This window comes from Rhinopithecus bieti, unplaced genomic scaffold (genome assembly GCF_001698545.2).
Source record: "Rhinopithecus bieti isolate Rb0 unplaced genomic scaffold, ASM169854v2 scaffold_84002, whole genome shotgun sequence".
Taxonomy (NCBI): Eukaryota; Metazoa; Chordata; class Mammalia; order Primates; family Cercopithecidae; genus Rhinopithecus; species Rhinopithecus bieti.
The window spans coordinates 2,831,386-2,853,053 of NW_016841755.1; the positions used below are offsets into that span (position 1 = coordinate 2,831,386).

Below are 21,668 nucleotides of genomic sequence, written 5' to 3' on the forward strand. Positions count from 1 at the left end.
CTCACTGCAAGCTCCGCCTCCCGGGTTTACGCCATTCTCCTGCCTCAGCCTCCCGAGTAGCTGGGACTACAGGCGCCCGCCACCTCGCCCGGCTAGTTTTTGTATTTTTAGTAGAGACGGGGTTTCACTGTGTTAGCCAGGATGGTCTCGATCTCCTGACCTCGTGATCCGCCCGTCTCGGCCTCCCAAAGTGCTGGGATTACAGGCTTGAGCCACCGTGCCCGGCCTTTTTTTGACAAGATCTTGCTCTGTCCTTTTATTTGGGGGACTTTTCTGGAATTGTTTCTTTGATGATTTTTTTCCTCCGTGGTTTTCTTTTTTCTTTCTGGAAATTTTATTTATCAGTAGTTGGACACCCTGAATTGATCCTCTATCTTTTTTTTTTTTTTTTTTTTTTTTTTTTTTTTTTTGAGACGGGGTCTCGCTCTGTCACCCAAGTGCAGTTGCCTGATCTCAGCTCACTGCAACATCCTGCCTCTGCTTCCCGAGTAGCTGGGATTGCAGGCATGCACCATCACGCCCAGCTAATTTTTGTATTTTTAGTAGAGAAGGGGTTTCACCATGTTGGCTGGGCTGGTCTCGAACTCCTGACCTCAAGTGATCCTCCTGCCTCTGCCTTCCAAAGTGCTGGGATTACAAGTGTGAGCCACTGTGCCCTGTCTGGTCCTCTAATTTGGTCTTCTGCTTTTACATCTGCTTTCTTGGTTTGCTTTTTGAGAGATTTCTTCAACCATACCTCCCAATATTTCTATTGAATTATTTTTTCTGTTTTCATATTTTCATTTCCAATAACTTTTTTATTCTTTAATATTCCTTTTATACAGTATCTTGTTCATGTTTCATGAATAAAATAGATTCGCCTGTCTCTACCAGGAAATAAACTATAGAATTTTTTTGACATGTTCTTTTTCTGCCTATGCTTTTTTTTCTGAGTTCCTCATCTCTGTCTTGCTGAAATGTTTTCTCAGATATCTAGTAATATTTAATTGTCCATGTTTAAGAAGGGTAAGTCATGATTGGAAGAGGGAGAGTTAAAGCTGGTGGAGGTTCTTGGGTGGACCCGTGGCTCGCTCTCCAGGGTAGGAGTCAGAAAACATTTTCTCTAAAGAACCAATTGTAAATATTTCAAGCTTTGTGGGCCATCTGCTGTCTGTTGCAAACTCCACCTCCACTCGGCCCTTGTAGTGTGCTATAATGCGAAAGGAGCTATAGGCAATACAAAAGGGGATGAGTGTGGCCCTGTTCCAACAAAACCTTGCAGAAACAGGCGGCGGGCCTGGCAGGGCCCATCAGCTGGACTGGCCAGCCCCTCGCATCGTGCCTGGCCCCCGCCCTCAGCTGTGCCTGGAGACCTCGAGGCCAGAGCCTCCCTGAGACAGGGTCCCCAGAGAATAACTCCCCTCTGCTCCTGTCTGGGTCAGTTGTCGCCGATACACACAAACTGTGGGAGGGGAACTGGAAGTTCTGATGACCAACCTGGTTTCAAGCTATCCTTGAACTAACTCTCAGAGGCTACGCTGCCTCCAACCCTGAGGGTTTCACACTCAGCCACATCCTGTTACTTCCCATTAGGCAATGGGAAGAAAGCTTTAGTTTTCTCCAACTACAAAGTCAAGTATTCCTCAGCCATTTACTCCCCATTGCCCAAAATCACAGGTATTGCAGATATTGCATTTTTCTTTTCTTTTTTCTTTTTCTTTTTTTTTTTTTTTTTGACAGAGTCTTGCTCTGTCACCAGGCTGGAATGCAGTGGCATGCTGTCAGCTCACTGCAACCTCCAACTCCCTGGTTCAAGCAATTCTCCTGCCTCAGCCTCCCGAGTACCTGGGATTACAGATGCACACCACCATGCCCAGCTAATTTTTGTACTTTTAGTCGAGACATGGTTGTGCCATGTTGGCCAGGCTGGTCTTGAACTCCTGACCTCAGGTGATCTGCCCGCCTTAGGCTCCCAAAGTACTGAGATTACAGGCATGAGCCACCACGCCTGGCCTCATTTTCTTTGTTCTTATGGGCTTATAACATTTTTTCCTCTTATGGTCATTTTGGTAAGGTTTCAGGAGGATGCTGAGGTAGCATGTGTGTGCAGTCTACCATGTTTAACCAAAACTCTGATTCAAGAACCTGTAATGTTTTAATAAACAGATGAAAGTCACAGGGAATGAAATGAGGAGGAAAATTTTTAAGAGAAAAGAAAATGGGAAAGAAAGACAGAATGGAAGGCAGGAAGTAAAATAACATTTAGATTTTAAGTTTTTCCCCTAAACACAGAGCCATGAAATGTTAAAACCTCTTTTACTTTACCCTTCATTCTCTCAACATAAAATGCCAGTAAGAAATAAAAAAATAAATAGCTTTGAGAGGTACATTTTGCCTTAGAGACTGGAGCTGAAATATAGCGAGGTTACTCGAATTCACGTTCTCTGTGTTTGCACTCAGAGGAAGCCAAAAAAATTGTACTAAATATGAAATACGACTTTCAGAGACCATTACTTCTGACAATAGCATTATTTTTGACAATATTGCAGAATCTTTTTTTTTCCTTCCCTGGGAAATTTGCAGGCGGGATCACACTGAGATCAGATGTAAAGTAATCACTGCTTCAGGATGACATAAGTGTTAATCACTGCAGAGACGACTGCCAAGGTAGTGTTCTTATTCCAGCCATTCCGGAGGAGCACAATGGTTTGATCGGCTAGGTTCCCGAATCAGGATTAATGTCATCATGACTAATTTTATATAGTTAAAATGCCATGGGGCTCTTTCAGAATTAAATAATTGATTTTTAAAGTGCTGTTCTTTAGGGAAAGAAGAGAAAATAATAATGTTCCAAAAACAAAGCATGGCATCACCCCAGCTGCTTCCTCCTCCACACCTTTCTCTCTCTCTCGCTGTCTCTCTCTCTCTCTCTCTCACACACACACACATGCCTCCAAACTTGCTGTCTTTCCCTTGCACAAAGTTGTATTGCTCGATTTACAGTTGAGCTCACCTCAAACGTAGTCCATCCGGAACCTGCCTGTATGGAGGACTGTATTCAAGCCAGAAGGTCGGAAACGTGACTCCCCTAGTGCCCACAGTGGCCTGAGCCTGGAAATACTTCACAGTGGCAGGGGCTGAAGGAGAGAAGGGAGAGCTGCGTGAAGCTGGGGAATGCCTGCCCGCTGGGCGGCAGGGGCGTGGCACGGTCGTGGCGTCCAGGAGTTCTCGGCTGTGGGTGAGGAAGTGAAGGACTTCAGCTTGATCTTGGGGATGACCTGCTGTGGTCAGACAGACCAGGTGAGAGTGGGAGCGAACTCATTAAACTCTTGGCTCCACTCCACGGGACAAGCAATGTCCCAGTCCCTGCTTAGTAGGCCAGACCCTGAGAAACAGAGAGGCCAAGAGATTTGCTTGCAGTCACCCTACAGGGTGATCGAGCCAGAATTTGCGCCCAGACAGTGTGGCTCTACAGTCCAGAGTCATCTCAAATGGGATAGGAGTCACAGGCTTTGTGCAGTTAGAGGAAGTGAAAACCAAAAATCCTTAAAGCTGAAAAGGTAGGAGGCAGGAGGAGAGAAGGTCTTCAGTGGGGTAGAGCTGCAGCCTCTGAAGACTCGGGGACCTACGTAGGACTCAGCCTGGTCATGGGCTCTGGGTCTGAGCCCCTAAACAGCTGCTTGTCTTTGGGCAGTCACTGGGCGCTCTGATCTGCGGCCTCATCTGCAGCGTGAAGAAGCTGAACCCAGCGATCTCCACGGTCTCTTTCCGTGAGAAAATCCTAGAATTCTTTTTTATTTTTATTTATTTATTTATTTATTTTTGTGAGACGGAGTCTCGCTCTGTCGCCCGGGCTGGAGTGCAGTGGCCCGATCTCGGCTCACTGCAAGCTCCGCCTCCCGGGTTCATGCCATTCTCCTGCCTCAGCCTCCCGAGTAGCTGGGACTACAGGCGCCCGCCACCTCGCCCGGCTAGTTTTTTGTATTTTTTTTAGTAGAGACGGGGTTTCACCGTGTTAGCCAGGATGGTCTCGATCTCCTGACCTCGTGATCCGCCCGTCTCGGCCTCCCGAAGTGCTGGGATTACAGGCTTGAGCCACCGCGCCCAGCCGAAAATCCTAGAATTCTAATATGCTCATCATCTGTGGAATTCGCTGTGATCTGTTGTTCTTTTAAAATTATTTTCTGTCAAAGAGAACACAAACTTTTTTCAAGAGTAAAAGCACGGTCTGAGGCCCGGTTCTATCATTTACGGGGCTGTTTCCACTTTGGTTTCTTCAATACACTTAATAGGAAGTGTGCAGATTTTAAATTTGGCCTCCTTCCTTTGCCCCTATATTCAACCCATCACCAAGTCTTGTACCTTCTACCGGCCTCCACCCCTGAATACCTAAATCTGCCTACATCTATCTACTCGTTCTCACAGCCACCACTCTTGTCTCAGCAGCTGCCGGTTTGGGAGCTGTGTCGGCTGCCAGCTAGTCCCTACGCTTTCATGCCTGACCCCTCAAACCACAGGACCATAATAGCCAGAGTGGGTGCTTCCTAAGCAGCCACGAAGCCATGAGATTCCCTGGCTCACGCTCACGGTGACTCCTCAGTGTACGGCTGTAACACGAATCCCTAACTTCGAAGGCTCTCTAGGAACGGCTGTCTCCTTTCCTTGCTTGGTGCAATATACTCCTGCCCCATGGAGAATTATGATTCTCAAACATACCGTCCTTTACTACCCTTTGAGCTTCCCCCAATTTTGTTTTTATTGAAGTAAAATTCACATAACATAAAATTAGCCATCTTAAACTGTGCAATTCAGTGGCACTAAGTAGATATACAGTACTGTACAACCTTCACCACGACCTAGTTGTAGAACCTTTTCATCACTGCAAATAGAAACCTCATACCCATGAAGCAGTCATGCCCCATTCCCCCCTCCCACCAATCCCTGGCAACCACAAAACTGCCTTCTGTCCCTGTGGATTAACCTCTCCTGGATATTCCATATGAATGGAATATCAGGTTCCATTCATATGGAATGGATGGAATATTCAGGGTTCATCTGCATTGTTGCATATATCGAACTTTATTCCTTTTCAGGGGTGACTAATACTCCATTGTCGGGATATTTCACATTTTGTTTATTCATTTATCAGTCAATGACATTTGGCCAATTCCTACCTTTCAGCTATTGTGAATAATGCTGCTATGAACATTTGCATGTAAGTTTCTGTTTAAGTACTTGTTTTCAGTGTATTTAGATATATGCCTAGGAGTACAATTGCTGAGTCATATGGTAATTCTATGTTTACATTTTGAGGAAATACCAAACTGTATTCTATGGTAGCTGCACCATTTTGCATTTCCATCAGAGAGGATGCCAATTTCTGCACATCCTGACTTTATTTTCTCCGTTTTTTAATACAGCCATCTGAGTATGAAGTGGTACCTCACTATAGTTTTGATTTACATTTCCTTAGTGAGTAAGGAAATATTTGTCATCTTTTCATATGCTTATTGGCCATCCTCTGTCTTTGTTGAAGAACTGGCTGTTCAAGTCCTTTGCCGAGTTTTTAGTTGAGTTTTTTGTCTTGTTGTTGAGTTGAAAGTGCTCTTTATATATTATAGACATTGGATCCTTATCAGATATATGATTTGCATATGTATTCTCCCATTTTATATGTTGTCTTCATTTTCTTGATAATGTCCTTTGATGTACAAAAATTTTACATTTTGATCAAATCTAATTTATCTATTTTTTCTTTTCTTGTTCCTGCTTTTGGTGTCATATCTAAGAATCCATGCGAAATCCAAGATCATGAAGATGTACGCCTATATTTTCCTCTGAGTTTTGTGCACTCATGGTTAGGCCATTGCCCCATTTTGAGTGAATTGTTGTTCATGGTGTGAGGTAGGGTTCCAAGTTCATTATTTTGCATGTGGGTCTCTAATCATCCCAGCACTGTTTGTTGAAGACACTATTCTTTCTCCATGGAATAGTCTTGGCACCCTTTTGGAAAGTCAGTTGACCATAGACAATGGGTTTATTTCTGGATTCCCGGTTCTATAACATTGATCTAAGTCTGTCCTTATGCCAGTGACACACTCTTTTGATTGCTTTAGCTTTATAGCAAGTTTTGAAATCAATAAGTCTGAGTCCTCCAATTTACTCTCTTCAAGGTTCTTTTTTTGGCTGTTTGTGATCCCTTGTAATTGCATATAAATTTTAGGATCAGCGTTTCTATTTCTTCAGAAAAGGCCACAGTGATATTGATAGAGATTTCATTGAACGTGTATATTACTCTGGTGATCTTAGCGTGGTAACAATATTAAGTCTTCCGATTCCCCCCTGCTGATTTTGCAATAGTTGCCTCGAACTTAAATCTTGGCTCCACTGTCTCCTCCTCAGAGAGGTCTTCCCTGAACAATCATCTGCCATACATAATTGCATTTTCATACTTCGTACGGTGCTTATCCCTGTCCTTTTATTCATGTTGGCTAGTTGCTTTGCTTTGTCTCCCTGTCCTGGAATAGAAGCTCCTCGATGGCAGAGGTATGTCCGTTTGCTCACTACTTTACCCTCGGCATGTGGAACCAGGCTGGCACCTACTAGGCACTCGACAATTTGTGATGATGAAGAAATGAGTCAATGAAAGCTGGCTAGAGGAGTGGGGCAAGTGAGCCAAGGAGCAGAGCTGGAGGGGTCCACTGTCCTCACCACAGAATGAGACGCATGGACGCATGCTATTGACATGTGACTCTGCAGAAAAGCCTTTGTCTCTCCTACTGCTCTGATCTGCATGTCCATGCATTAGCTATAAGAAAAGTAGACAGAATTGAACCATAGTTGTTAAGAACTCACAAAGGGCACCAAATTGTTATTATATATTTGCATTCCTTTCTATTTTGTTCTAACGGTATCACCTCCATTTACCTATTGATGCTACATGTCTCTGTCTGTGAATGCTGAGACCCCAGACAAGGTAGTTTATAAAAAGCAGAATTTTGACTATTATATCTTTTCTAGAGACAGAGTTTCACTGTTGCCCAAGCTGTAGCACAGTAGTGCAATTGAAGCTCATTGCAACTCCATTTCCTGGGCTCAGGCAACCCTCCCACCTGAGCCTTCTGAGTACAGGTGAGTGCGAGCCACTACACCCTGCTAATTGTTTTATGTATTGTAAAAATGAAGTCTCACTGTGTTACACAGGCTGGCCTTGAACTCTTGGCCTCCAGCAGTGCTCCCTCCTCAGCCTCCCAAAATGTTAGACTTACAGGCATGAGCCACTATGCCTGGCCGCAAATTTATTTCTAACAGTCTGGGATCTGGAGGTCCAAGAGGAAGGTACCAGCGGATGTAGTGTCTTGGGAGGGCTTTGTCTCCATTTCCAAGATTGTGGAAACCGCACAAAGAGCACCTCTGTGCGATTTCCACAATCTGCCACGTGTGTCACATCTGGAGCCAGGAAGACGCTGGAGAACTCGGGTACCAGCCATATCCGACACTGGTGATGGTGGCAGACAGCGCCGCACCCCTGGAGGTGTTTGTAGTCAATCTGATAGGTCAGCAAAAACAATTCATCTATGAACGGAGGTTGATGCGGTTTTGAACCTGGGGCCACATTCTGGGCTTGATTCTTTCAGCTGTGTGCCCAGGAGAACAAACAGCGTCAGTGGCCCCCAGCCTGACTGTGACGCTGTGTGTTAAACTCAGGGACGGAGGAGACTGGGCCGGCGGTGGGGAGCTGCTCCCCTTGCTTCCCACGGCGGCCGCCTCTGACGCGGGGCTCAGCACTGCAGGTGCACAGCACGGCCAGCCCCTTCCCGTGTCTCCAGTCACCTTGCGGCACCACGTCGGTCCCACCCGCTCCACAGGGATTTTCTTGAGAGAAATTGCTTCCCTCGGGACTAGATTAGCATGATTGGAGAAAAGCGTTTTCTTGACTCTTTTGCCCAGTGCATTGGTCAACACAGGGTGAAAGGGAAAGGGGGAAAGTGTGTTTTGACACAGGGCAGCGTCAAGAGCCATTCCCAGAGAACCAGGCCCCTCGCTTGCAGCCCGGCCACGGGTTTTGACAGAGAGCACGCTTGAAGAATGAGGCCACTTCTTCATTGCATCAGTCATTTAAATGTCTTCTCTATGAATAAACATACCTTAGTTCTACTTGAAAAATAACAAATGTTTTAAATACACATCCTTTTGTAGATGTTACGAAATAATTTGAGTGGGAATGAAAATTTATGGCTTTCTCTTTTAAAAGGGGTCAGACTGTCGACCTCCAAGGAGGGTAAGATGCTTTCCCTCGTGCTTGTAAACTTCCTTTCTCTTCCTGTTCTCTGTTGTGCTCAATCTGCCCATCCATTCTCTGCATTCAGCCTCATTTTAATGATTAACCAGTGGAGACCCTGGTTAAATAATGTGTGGGGAAAGGAACCTTTGAAGGCTCTTTTTGAGACACTAAGTCTGGTTTAAGGAGGATTAGTGATTCATTGATTTGATTACCGTGCACAAATTGTTCTTTTCTGGATGCATAACTGAAACATTGTCTTCCAACTCCAAGAGGAAACTGCCTGTGATATATAGATGAAAATGAAAAGCAGCCTTCTACCCAGGACGTTATGCGAGCTCATGATGGATTTGAATCTGTACACAATAGAACCCTTTCACACTTCACGGCGATTGAAATGTCAAATAATTCTTAAAGTATAATGTGTGGCTTGTTAATCCCTGCAAAAGGCTTAGTGCTCTTTGTGCAATGAGGAAGAGGGAATTGGAGCAGGGCGATAGTGAGAGGGGACATTTGTTCAGTAGAGTCCTTTGCTGTTGGCTCCTCCTGCCTCCATGTTCACCTTTGGACCCCGGGAGGATTCTAGGAAACACGCAGCACTCCGCAGATATATTTCAAGGGCAGTGGTGAATAAAGGGAGAGAGTTCAGGGCCTTCAAAGGTCAGAAATGTTCTATCAAGTTTACCATCAGAGATGATAAAGTAATTTGAAAGTGTTAATGTTTAATCGCTTTAGCAATGTTCCTAATGATTGATATGTAAAATACTCTCACAGATCAATAAGAAAAAGGCAATCCCATCACCCCACCTCCAGAGAAAAGGGTTAAGGATCCAAACAAGTGTTCACAAATGAAAAAGCCCAAAAGGCCAACGAGCTAATAGAATACGTCCAACTTAAAAGTTGCTAAAGAAATGCAAAGTAAAAATATGGTGAAAACATGCCTTTTTGGCTGCACAAGATGGCAAGGATTTTTTTTTTTCATCCCGAATGGTAATGCTTAGTGTTAGTAAAAATTTGGGAAGCTGACAACCTTCTGTGCTCTTCGCAGGGTGTAAGCAAGGGTGTCACTTTCTGGAGTGTGAGTCTCGCTCATCTTGGTAGATAAACCCTTGGCCTGACGGATCTCACATCCACACATCTACTCTTTTCCCTCAGGAGATGCTGTGCATCTGTATAAATCCGTGCATGTCACGTCATCACCACGCTTTCCACAGCCGAGGAATTAGAAATTACCTAAATGGCAGATCAAAGGGATGTGGCAGAAACCGCGAGCTGTTCTCTGCTTCTGTTCTGTCTTCCTCCACAGCAACAGAACTAAGTTATGTTCACTTGTATGTTTTTCTTACTGGAGTCATGTGCACCAGCTTGAGTTCATCGTTACCCTTGCTTCACAGTAAATCATCATGCTTAGCCCACGCGTGGCCCTTTTTACAGATACGTTCCTTTGTAAAAACATAATGAGCACCTGTGAACCCACTACCTAATGTGAAAACTAAACTTGGCAATAACTGCGTCTACTTGCATGTCTTCCCCACGCTGTGTGCTGCCTCTGCCACCTCCTGACTGCCCAGACCCTGGATTGTTCTTTCCCTTGTGTTCCTTTTGATAGTAGTGTTGTGTGGTGTGGCGTGGAGTAGTGTAGTGTAGGGTAGTGTAGTGTAGGGTACTGTAGGGTAGGGTAGATTAGTGTAGTGTATTGTAGTGTAGCTTAGTGTAGGGTAGCATAGTGCAGTGTAGTATAGAGTAGTGTAGTGTAGTGTAGAGTACTGTCATGTAGGGTAGGTTATTGTAGTGTAGAGTACTGTATTGTAGTGTAGGGTAGCATAGGGTAGGGTAGGATAGTGTGGTGTAGGATAGTGTAGGGTAGTGTTGTATAAGGTGGTGTAGTGTAGTGTAGTGTAGTGTTGTATAAGGTAGTGTAGTGTAGTGTAGTGTAGTGTTGTGTAAGGTAGTATAGGGTGGTGTAGTATAGTATGTGCTATGTGTAGACATTCCAGAAAGACAATGCCTAATTGATAACTTTTAACTTTGCAAAAAACAGTTAACCTCATACTGTGTGCCATCTTTGAAATTCATTTTATTTGCTGAATATTTATTGCCCATATTCATCCATATTGTTGCATGTTGCTGTAATGTTCTCCATTTGGGCTGCTTTTATGTTCTGATTAAATCATAATTTATGGATCCACTTTTTTTTTCTTTTTTTTTTTTTTGAGACAGAGTCTTCGGGCCGTCGCGCCGGGCTGGAGTGCAGTGGCCGCGATCTCAGCTCACTGCACCTACGGCCTCCCCGCGGTTCAGCCGCCATCTCCCTGCCTCAGCCCCGAGTAGCCTGGGACTACAGGCGCCCGCGCCTCGCCGGGCTAGTTTTTGATTTTTAGTAGAGATGGGGTTTCACGCATGTTAGCCAGGATGGTCTAGATCTCCTGAGCGCTCACGTGATCCGCCCGTCTCGCCCCCAAAGGCTGGGATTATCGAGGCGCTTGAGCCACCGCGCCCGGCCCCCAATTTTCTATTAATGGACATTTGAAATGTCTCCAGGTTTTTGCTCCTGAGAACAGAGCTGCTATTCAAGCATGCACAGCACATTCTTGTATACATCTGCTGCTACACGTTTGCAAGTTTCTCTTTGGAGTGTTGTATTAGTTTCCTGGAGTTGTCATAACAAAGTAGTACAGACTGGCCGGGCGCGGTGGCTCACGCCTGTAATCCCAGCACTTTGGGAGGCCAAGGCGGGCGGATCACCTGAGGTCAGGAGTTTGAGGCCAGCCTGGCCAACATGGTGAAACCCCATCTCTACTAAAAATGCAAAAAGTAGCCGGGCGTGCTGGAGGGCACCTGTAATTCCAACTGCTCGGGAGGCTGAGGCAGGGGAATCGCTTGAACCCAGGAGGTGGAGGTTGCAGTGAGCCAAGATTGCACCATTGCACTCTAGCCTGGGCAACAGAGCAAAAACTCCATCTCGAAAAAAATAATTGTAACAAATAACGGTACCACACAAATGCAGGATAATATTAATAGGAGAAATATTGTGGGAGGGGGTGTGGATGAAAGCTTTATTAGCTGCTCCAATATTCTGTAAATGTAAAACTGTAAAAACAAAATTGTCTATTACAAAAAATTAGCCGGGCACGTTGGCGGGAGAATTGCTTGAACCCGGGAGGCAGAGGTTGCAGTGAACCGATGTCACGCCACTGCCATTCCAACCTGGGCCACAGAGCCAGGCTCCATAAAAAAAAAAAAATTACATTACACTCAAAACTTGAATCTATGAAGTGACAAAATAAGCTAAATTAGCTACAGAATGGCAAAGATATTTATAACACATTATCTGATAGAATACTAGTATCTCGAATATATCATTACAATAGCTAGATTAAAATATATAACCTGATTTTTAAAATAGAGAAAAATAAGAAGGCAGATCAGTGAGAAGGAAAGAAAAATGAAGAGAAGTTTAACCTCCTTAGAAATTTCCAAAACTGAAAAGCCCAGAGTTTAGTAAATATTGGGAAGTCTAATCACACCAAATGAAGATGAAGATGCATAGCAGGAATTTTCAGGCACTGCTGGCAAGAAAGTAAATTATTTCAATCATGTTGAAAATGATTTAAAACCCTAGAATGTCCACTCTTACATTCCAGGACATTTATATACACAGAGACATGCATAAGAATGTTTAAAGTGATTTTTTTTTTTTTGAGACAGGGTCTTGCTCTGTTGCCCAGGCCAAAGTGCAGTGACATGAACTAAAGTAATATTATTTATAATTTTTTTTTAAATTAGAAATTGCAAAAATTACATCTACGGGAGAATAGATGAGAAGATTATTGTATAGTATACAATGGAATTCTACATAGCAGTGAAAATGAACAAAATTGAAAGTGAATTAGCCAGCCATGGCGGGGCACACCTGTAGTCCTGGCTACTCAGGACCCTGATGGGGGAGGATCCCGTGAGCCCGGGAGGTGGAGGCTGCAGTGAGTGGTGACTGCACCACTGCACTCCAGCCTGGGCAACAGAGTGAGACCCTATCTCTATTAAAAAGAAATTGAGGTTGGGCGTGATGGCTCACACCTGTAATCCTAGCACTTTGGGAGGGCAAGGCAGGCAGATCACCTGAGGTCAGGAGAATTGCTTGAATCCAGGAGGCAGAGATTACAGTGAGCCGAGATGGTGCCACTGCACTCCAGCCTGGGCGACAGAGTGAGTCTCTGTCTCAAAAAAGAAAAGAAAAAAAAAAAAAAAAGAAAAGAAGGAAGGAAGAAAGAAAGAAAGGGCGAAAGAAAGAGAAACAAAGAAAGAAGAAAAAGAAAGAAAAGAAAGAAATCAAAAGTAAAAAATGATGCATAAAGATATGTACAACATGATGTCACTTATATAAAGCAGGCAAAACAGTGCTATATGTAGCTTAGAGATAAGAGGCAGCAAAGGATAAAGAAATGGCTGGTAATGATAAACTCCCAGCTCGCTCTCTCTGTGGATCATGTCCCCAAAGGAGGAATAAAACAGGGGAGAGTGACAGGCAGGCCTCCTTTCACAGCACAACTCTTGGGCATAGCAAACAGGCCTGGACAGGGGCCCTGGAGTTAGGCACTGCAGCAGCTGTGAGGACACAGGGCTCCAGCCTCATGTCATGGAGGTGCTGCTGGGCGTGCAGGTGTCCATAGCAAGACTTCTACCATTTTGCACGTCTTAAGTATCACATGTTCTATGTTTAAATCCTTAGTGCAGGAATTGGCAAACCATCATAATATTTTAGCTTAGGAGAGAAAAGGTCAGGCTTAAAGGGGAGAGCTGGGACTCCGATGGCAGGAGAGCAGAAGGACTGTGAGAGGAGAGCCTGGAAGCAGAGGTTCGTGAGGTGACAAAAGCCAGGGGTCAAGAGGAGGCAGGTGTCACACCAGCCTGCAGCAGCAGGACCAGACAGGAAGAGGTGACGAGCCGAGCCTGGCAACCACACCAGTGACGTCATGGTGAGGCAGAAATTTAAAAATAAATATGCATTTATTCACTCCAAGAAAAGTAACAGGCAAGGCAAGGCAAGGGTTAAAAAGAAAAGGACAAGTTTTCTTCTGCCTGGCAAGCTCACTTCAAAGACAGTTACAGGATAATGCTGTTTAAAAAACCAAGGCCAAAGGAATGGGCTCCAGACACCACCCCCACCGCCACCCTCTTCCAGGCCAAAGTTGAAGGGAAAAAAAAAAGGGAAAAAGACAAATTCCTTTACTGTTACTCCTTTCCCTGGCTTCTTAGGCATAACTATGTTTTACAAATGTCTGTATTTAGCCAGTTCTTGTTTTTCTTTCAATGCAGTTACAAGCTACAAGCTATACAAGGCCACAAGTTAAGTTATGCTATGCTATAGATTATGTGACCTACCATATGATTAACTGCTTTAGTTTGCTTCTGTAAGTTTGCTTATAAAAACCCTGCTCAGTCTTTTTTCAATGCTCAGCTCTTTGGATATGAATCCACTAAGCTGGTGAGTACCTTAAATAAACAATCCTCCTATTCTCCCTATCAGTCTCTCTAGTCCTCAGTTTCCCGCAACAGTGGTCCAGGCCAGCTGACTGATCAGACAGATTCGCCAGGGAATCAAGGAGTGCCACCCAGGCAAGCAAGATGGTCGCGAGAAGAGAGGCAGATTGGATGGAGCAGGGAGTTTGGGTGTGACAGGATGACTGTGGTGTGGTGGTAGGACTTTGCTGCACGGATCCCTGGGTATTTGGAAATGTAGGTGTGGGGTGCACCAGAGGGCTCAGGACTGGAAGCACACTTGGGGAGCCACGGATGCACTCCCAGAAGCATGCCCAAGAGGAGCAGTGGGGGGCTTGGGTAGGCAGGAAGCTTGAGGAGCGCCCACCCACAGGGAAGGGGAGGATAGCGCAGGAGCTTGAGGAAAGGACGCTGAGAGAGTCAGCTTCAGAGAAATACCCAGGGTGTGAGGTGCAGAACCCAGGCATGGCACAGCTGCATGGAAACCTGGGGCAAAGCGGCGTGAGCGGCTGCCAGGAAGTCTGGAGGGCTCCGCGGTGGGCAGACATGTCTGTGACAAAGCCCACGGCAGGTGCAGGTGTGAGCTGAGACCTGGGTCTGCTAAGGAGAATTGAGGACGTCCCTGAGAAGGTTTTGAATCTGAAGATGCCACGGGAGTCTTGATGATGGGGCAAGCAGTCTGGGGGTGGGCGAGGAGAGCACACTCAGCATGCGTGCTGGTAGGAGGGGCTGAGGTGGGGAGCGATGGGGAAGAAGGTTGGGATGGTAGGGGGAGAGCAACACTCAGCATGCATGCTGGCTGGTGGGACTGAGGTCAGCAGGGACAGGAGGAGAAGGCTGGGATGGTTGGGGAGGAACAGCACCCATTTTCCCATGTACCTTGGGCTCCAGATGAAGACTGGCCGGCAATAGGCTGGCTGTGTTGAGGATTGAAGCGGCTTGGAGAGGGCTGTCTTCTCTTTCGAGGTGGCTGCCCTCTGTGTACCCTACCTCCCCGGAGAGGGGCAGTTCCGTGCTATCGGTGATCTGCATAAAGAAAGATGGCAGTAAGTATACTCGTGAATCATTAGTACGTTTTTATTTTTATTATAGCCAAGTGTGCTCTCCCAGCTGTGATCAAACGAGCAGACAGGAACACTCTGAACCCTAGAAATGGATGAATTCAGGGCCATTGACTTATAACCATCATTCAATATATTTTCTTTAAAAAAAAGTGCTTGATGTTTTATTGTTCAATCCTAGAAAAGTCATAGAATATTAAACTTTGTGACGAGCTCAGAAAGCAGCTAGTTCAACTTTCTCATTTTACAATTTGAAACCTAGAAAGGTCACGTGATTTTTCCTGGGGTCACACGGCTTGACACCTGTGTTTTTCTGTGAAGTGAAAGGCTCTCAGCGTCTTTCGGGAATCTACGGAAGAAAATATGTTGGAATTTTTAAGCTTCACAGAGCAGCCATCACTCCCAAAAACATTGACTGCAATTGCTTCCTGCAATTTAAAGTAAGCATGGGTGGCTGGTATGGTGGCTTATGCATGTAATCCCGACACTTGGGAGGCTGAGGTGGGAGGATCGCTTGAGCCCTAAAGTTCAAGGCTGCAGTGAGCTATGGTCACTTCACTGCACTGCAGCCTGGGCAACAGAATGAGATCTTGTCTCTAAAGTAAATAAAGTAATGAAAGTAAAGTGATCGGGAGGAGTGGGTGTGTGGAAAGGAAATAGTCCATGCTGCTTCTTCCTGTCCCCCTGGGCAGGTGAAGTTAGTTGGTTGGTAGGGAGGCTCAGCTTGCATTAAACCTCTCATTTCTGGGAGGAATTGAACAGATGAGATTTTCCTGCCTCCAAATATAAGAATATTTATGTGTTTTATCTTTTCGGGAGAAAAATTATCTAACTTTGTATCCACCACAGAATGACAACAGCTTCTTTAATTTTCTGGAAGAATGAACTGAAGCCATTAGTCAGGGCTGAAGGCTGGGAGGCCTAGAAAATTGCTACAGGGTAACATTTCCATGGAACTACGTGTTCTTACTTATTTAAGTGGAAATACACACATAGATCATACTTCCAAATGGTAGTTTGTGTCACTGAAGTTTGTACTGTACACTGCCCCAGAATGTTTTATAGAAATGGAAGCTCAAAAGATTTATTGACAATATGTAAGTTTGTTCAAAGTGGTTGAAAGAAAAAAAAGGTGTATTAAGTGCAATTAAACAACAGAAGTCTACTACATTTTGTTTCACTAGGTGGGGAGGATGGCTGCAGAGCTTGGAAAAGGGTCGGTGTAGTTGTGTCAGAGGGGACATATTTAACTGTCCTCTCCAAAGAAGACGCGCTGCCTCTCCCCAGGAACCTGCAGGGTCGTGGCGTACCTGTGCTTGGCAGTTCTTTTTATGGCCAAACAAGCTTCCCACCAACGTGAAGCTCTAAGCGAAAAATGAAAAGAGAACATCGCTGAATTGCTGATCCGTGTAAGAAGTGTGCTGTATCTTCTAGTATGTTCTGAATGTAGACATTGTTCAAACAGATTGTTACTTCTGCTTCAGTCCTTGGTGCAGATGAATAAAGAAACGATGTCAAGGACCAGAGGCTGGAGAAGGGTGGTGCAGGATCCGGGTATAAACTCAAAAAATTGGAATCAGAGCTGGTGTGGGTAAAGAACATACGGAAAAAAAGCACTGGGCTGCGGATCTGAGCATCTCTGGAGAACATCTGTGCTGTTCATTTTCCACGAATTGAGCAAGTGTGTTAAAACTGGACTAACACCACGCGTATACCTCAAATGGTGCTGGGAGAATCAAATTATAACACAATGAAATATTTTATTAAAAAGAGATTAAACAGCTGGGCGTGGTGGCTCACACCTGTAATCCCAGCACTTTGGGAGGTTGAGGCAGGTGAATCACCTGAGGTTAAGAGTTCGAGACCAGCCTGGCCAACATGGTGAAATCCTGTCTCTACTGAAAATCCAAAAATTAGCCAGGCGTGGTGGTGGGCGCCTGTAGTCCCAGCTACTCGGGAGGCTGAGGCAGAGAATTGCTTGAACTTGGAAGGCAGAGGTTGCAGTGAGCCGAGATAGCACCATTGCCCTGTAGCCTGGGCAACAAGAGCAAAACTGTTGAAAGAAAAGAGAAGGGAAGAGAGGGGAGGGGAAGGGAGGGGAGGAGAGGGAATGGGGAAAGAGGAAAGAAAGAGAGAGAGAGAGAGACAGAAAGGAAAGAAAGAAAGAAAAAGGAAGGAAGGAAAGAGAAAAAGAAAAAGAAAGAAAGAGAAAGAGAAAGAAAGAAGGAAAGAAAAGAAAAAGAAAGAAGGTTTAAGAGTCATGCGGAAGGAAGGAGGAAGGGAGGGAAAGGAAGGAAGGAAGGAAAGAGAGAAAGAAAAAGAGAAAGAAGGAAGGAAGGAAGGAAGGGAGGGAGGGAAATTATAGTTTAGGAGTCATGCAGCTAGAGGCTACAAGATTCTAACCCTCCCTAAGCTGCTCCTCAGATCAGTGCTTGTGACATTTTGCAGACCCTGCATTCAAGCTGGCACCACCCAGATGGATAAACTGGTTCATGTGATCTTGTGTCTCCCACCCAGGAACTGACTCAGCACAAGAAGTCAGCTCCGACTCCCTATGATTTCATCTCTGACCAATCAGCACTCCCGGGTCACTGGCTTCCCCCCACCTACCAAGTTGTCCTTAAAAATTCTGCCCCCCTAATGCTGGGGGAGACTGATTTGAGTAATAATGAAACGCTAGTCTCCTGCCCAGCTGGCTCTGCGTGAATTACTCTTTCTCTATTGCAATTCCCCTGTCTTGATACATTGACTCTGTTTAGCCAGCAGGCAAGGTGAGCCCATTGGGAAGTTACATTTGAGTAACACTGTTCCTTATTTCAGAGCAGCTGACTTTGCTTTTTGATAGGACGCTCTTGTTAGCAACCTAACTCTTCCCCCCAGACCCTCACCCCCAGCCCAATTCCTTGCCGTTCCTCACATGATCCCTCCAATGATCCCTGTCATGTGGAACTGTGTCCATTTTCTTGGGCTGCCAAGTGCTTCCTGAGAAAGTCATGAGAGGAGGTTGCCTGGTATCAGTACAAATTTCGGATAGGATTTAGCAACCACTTTATGTATCTACTTTTTATAAGTTGTTATTAGTATTATTTTCACTATCATATTATTTCTCTTTGCTTAGGTGCTAAACTGAGTTAGTTTATCCCTGGAACTACTCCAGACAGTTTCAACTTGATAAAGGAAAAACTTTAGCCGAATTAAATTTAAAGGAGTTTAATTGAACAATGAATGATTTGAGAATCAGGCAGCCCCCGGAATCACAACAGGTTCAGAGACTCCAGTGCGCCCACATGGTGGAAGATTTATGGAAAGAAAAGGAAAGAGATGTACAGAAAATGGAAGTGAGGTACAGAAGCAGCTGGATTGTTTACAACTCAGCATGTGCCTTATTTAAACACAGTTCAGGCTGGGCGAGGTGGCTCACGCCTATATTCCCAGCACTTTGGGAGCCCTAGGTGAGTGGATCACCTGAGGTTGGGAGTTCAAGGCCAGCTTGACCAACATGGAGAAATCCTATCTCTACTAAAAATACAAAATTAGCCAGGCGTGGTGGTGTGTGTGCCTGTAATCCCAGCTACTTGGGAGGCTGATGCAGAAGAGTTGCTTGAACCTGGGAGGCAGAGGTTGGGGTGAGCCGAGATTACGCCACTGCCCTCCAGCCTGGGCAACAAGAGCGAAACTCTGTCTAAAAGCAAAACAAAACACAGTTCAAACAGTTGGCTACATTTGATTGGCCAAATCAGGTGTAGACTATGGTCTGTTTACATCTCCACTTGCTATATAGTTCACAAGACGTACAGAGAAACCTTCAGGCTGAACTTAAAATATGTTAGGAGGCAGCTTTAGGCTAAACTTGATTTAGCAAACCAGTGTCAGGATTTAGTTCAATTTGGAATCTGTGAAATTAAACAACTCTAGAGTGAACTCAGATGAAATTTCCAGAGCACAGTTTCCTCAACTACTAGGCATGTTCTGCACCCTGCTCACCTGGTGTAAGAAAGGCCAGAGCCTCTAGAGGCCTTGAGTCTGCTTTTCCATCCCAACTCCAAGACTTACTGTGCTATTTTAGGCGAATATTTAACCTCTCTTAACAAACTTGTAAAATGAGAGTCATCTTACACTCTTCAAGAAATTGTGAGACAATGAAAAGAGATTAATCATGCAACAAGCCAGGCGCGGTGGCTCATACCTGTAATCCCAGCACTTTGGGAGGCCGAGGCATGCAGATTGCTTCGGGTCAGGAGTTCAAGACCAACCTGGCCAACATGGTGAAACCCCATCTCTACTAAAAACACGAAAATTAGCCAGGCATGGTGGTGCATATCTGTAGTCCCACCTACTTGGGAGGCTGAGGCAGGAGAATCACTTGAGCCTGGGAGGCAGAGGTTGCAGTGAACTGAGATCGTGCCACTGCACTCCATCCTGGACAACAGAGTGAGACTCTGTCTCAATAAACAACAACAACAACAACAACATGTGACAGTGTCTGGCAGCAAATGATCTATGCCAAACCTTTTTCCTTCTTCATTACCTTTGCATAGCTTGTACCCTATCTGCTGGTGTTTCATCCTTGGCAGCTGAGAACAAACCACCAACAAATCCAAAAGCCGAAACATTGTTTCTATGACTTGAAAACTGTGCCAATACTAAACTGTTACGAAAGAGTCAAGAGAGAAATACTTCCCAATTCAGAGACCAGTGTTGCCCTGATACAAAGACCCAAAAAACATGTTGCAAGAAAGACAACATCAAGGCCAGGCACGGTGGCTCAAGCCTGTAATCCCAGCACTTTGGGAGGCTGAGGTGGACAGATCACAAGGTCAGAAGATCAAGACCATCCTGGCTAACACAGTGAAACCCCGTCTCTACTAAAAATACAAAAAACTAGCCGGGCGTGGTGGCGGGCGCCTGTAGTCCCAGCTACTCGGGAGGCTGAGGCAGGAGAATGGCGTGAACCTGGGAGGCAGAGGTTGCAGTGAGCCAAGATCACGCCCCAGCACTCCAGCCTGGATGACAGAGCGAGACTCCATCTCACCAAAACAACAACAACAACAACAACAACAACAACCACAACCACAACCACAACAACAAAAGGACAGGCTGAGAGCCCTCATGAATATAAATGCAAAATTTCTTAACACAATTTTAGCAAATCCAATCCAGCATTCATGCATGATAGAAACACAAACTAGGAGGAAAGGAAGGGCATGTCTTTAATAGGATAAAGGGCTTCTCTCTCTCTCTCTCTCTCTGTCTCTCTCTCTCTCTCTCTCTCTCTCTCTCTCTCTCTATATATATATATATATATAAAGCACTATAGCTAGCATAATAATTAATGGTCAAAGACTAATTTTTCTCTCTAATAGCAGGAAAGCTATTAGATAATAGCTTGCTTTCTTTCTTCCTTCCCTGCCTCCCTCTCTCCCTCTCTCTCTCTCTCTTTCTTTCCCTCCCTCACTCCCTTCCTTCTTTCCTTCCTTTCTTCCTTCTTTCCTGGAGTCTCACTGTTTTTGCCCAGGCTGGAGTGCAGTGGCACGTGATCTCAGCTCACTGCAACCTCTGCCTCCAGGGTTCAAGCGATTCTCCTGGCTCAGCCCCCCAAGTAACTGGGATTACAGGCATGTGCCACCACACCTGGCCAGAAAACACATTTCTTTAGCTGAAAAATCCTTTTGGAATCAACAAAAAAGCTACAACAATTTATTAACGAGTTTAGTAAGCTTACAGGATACAGAGCCAATCTTTAAAAAACAGCAACAATAAATTTGAAACTACATAAACAATATATTTTAACATAATATCAAAAATATGAAACATTTAGTGATATATTTTGCAAAATATGGACAATATCTAAACATTGCAAATTGCAGAATATCACTGGGAGAAATTAAAGGAAACTTGAATAGATGGAGAGATGTACTGTGTTCATAGGTTGGATAACTCAGTCTTACTGAAGTATGAATTTCTCCCTATCTGCGGTTAAAAGGAACGAGTATTGATTCATGCAACAACATGGATAAATCTGAAGATAACCATTCAAGGCAAAAGAAACCAGACAGAAAAGAAGATTTAGTGTATAATTCCATTCACTAAAAATGCTAGAAAATGAAATCTAATCAGTAGTGACTGAAAAAAGATCAGTAACTGCCTGGGAATTGGAGAGCAGGGAGTAGAAAGAGTACAAAGGAGGACAAGAAGATGTTTAGGAGTGACAGGATATGTTCACGCATCGGTTGTAATGGAAGTTTCACATCTACACACATGTCAAAACCTATCAAACTCTACCCTTTAATATGCGCAGTTTCACATAGGTCAATTATATCTCATAAAAGCTATTAAAATAAGGCATAATAAAAATGTAAGACATGAACCCTTATTAAATCCTTGGAAAAATAAGACATTTTAGGGACAATCAAGCAAATGTGAACGCGGAGTAGGTATTAAATGATGTTAGGAGATGATTGGTACTTAGGCATAATGACGGAATTCTGGATTTGTAAAAAAATGCCAGTATTCTTAGAAGCTTCTTTTCCACTGAAGTACTTAGGAGTCAAATGTCATGTGTGCAACTTATTTCGAATCTTTTAGCAAAATAATCTATAGAAAATAGATAAAACAAATATAGCAAAATATTAACAACTGATAAATAACAGTTCATTATACTATTATTTCAACTTTTTGTGTATGTTTGTTTAGAATTAAAAAATCGAAAAATATTGACCAAGCACATTTGAAAAAGAACCACATTACAAAGACAAAAAATAAATTATCGGCCGGGCGCGGTGGCTCAAGCCTGTAATCCCAGCACTTTGGGAGGCCGAGACGGGCGAATCACGAGGTCAGGAGATCGA

General features: G+C 44.5%; 1 protein-coding gene across 1 annotated transcript in view; it reads right to left on the reverse strand.

The window, feature by feature from the left end:
* Positions 1 to 5,750: 5,750 nt before the first annotated feature.
* LOC108525026 (uncharacterized) overlaps positions 5,751 to 21,668 on the reverse strand; it is a 41,312-nt gene continuing 25,394 nt past the window's right edge. Inside the window, exons 3-4 of the mRNA XM_017866089.1 lie at positions 14,639 to 14,785; positions 5,751 to 6,787 (exon numbers count right to left, since the gene is read on the reverse strand). Of these exons, the coding sequence (XP_017721578.1) occupies positions 6,548 to 6,787; positions 14,639 to 14,785 (387 nt within the window). The 3' untranslated portion in view covers positions 5,751 to 6,547. The remainder of the gene's footprint in view (positions 6,788 to 14,638; positions 14,786 to 21,668) is intronic.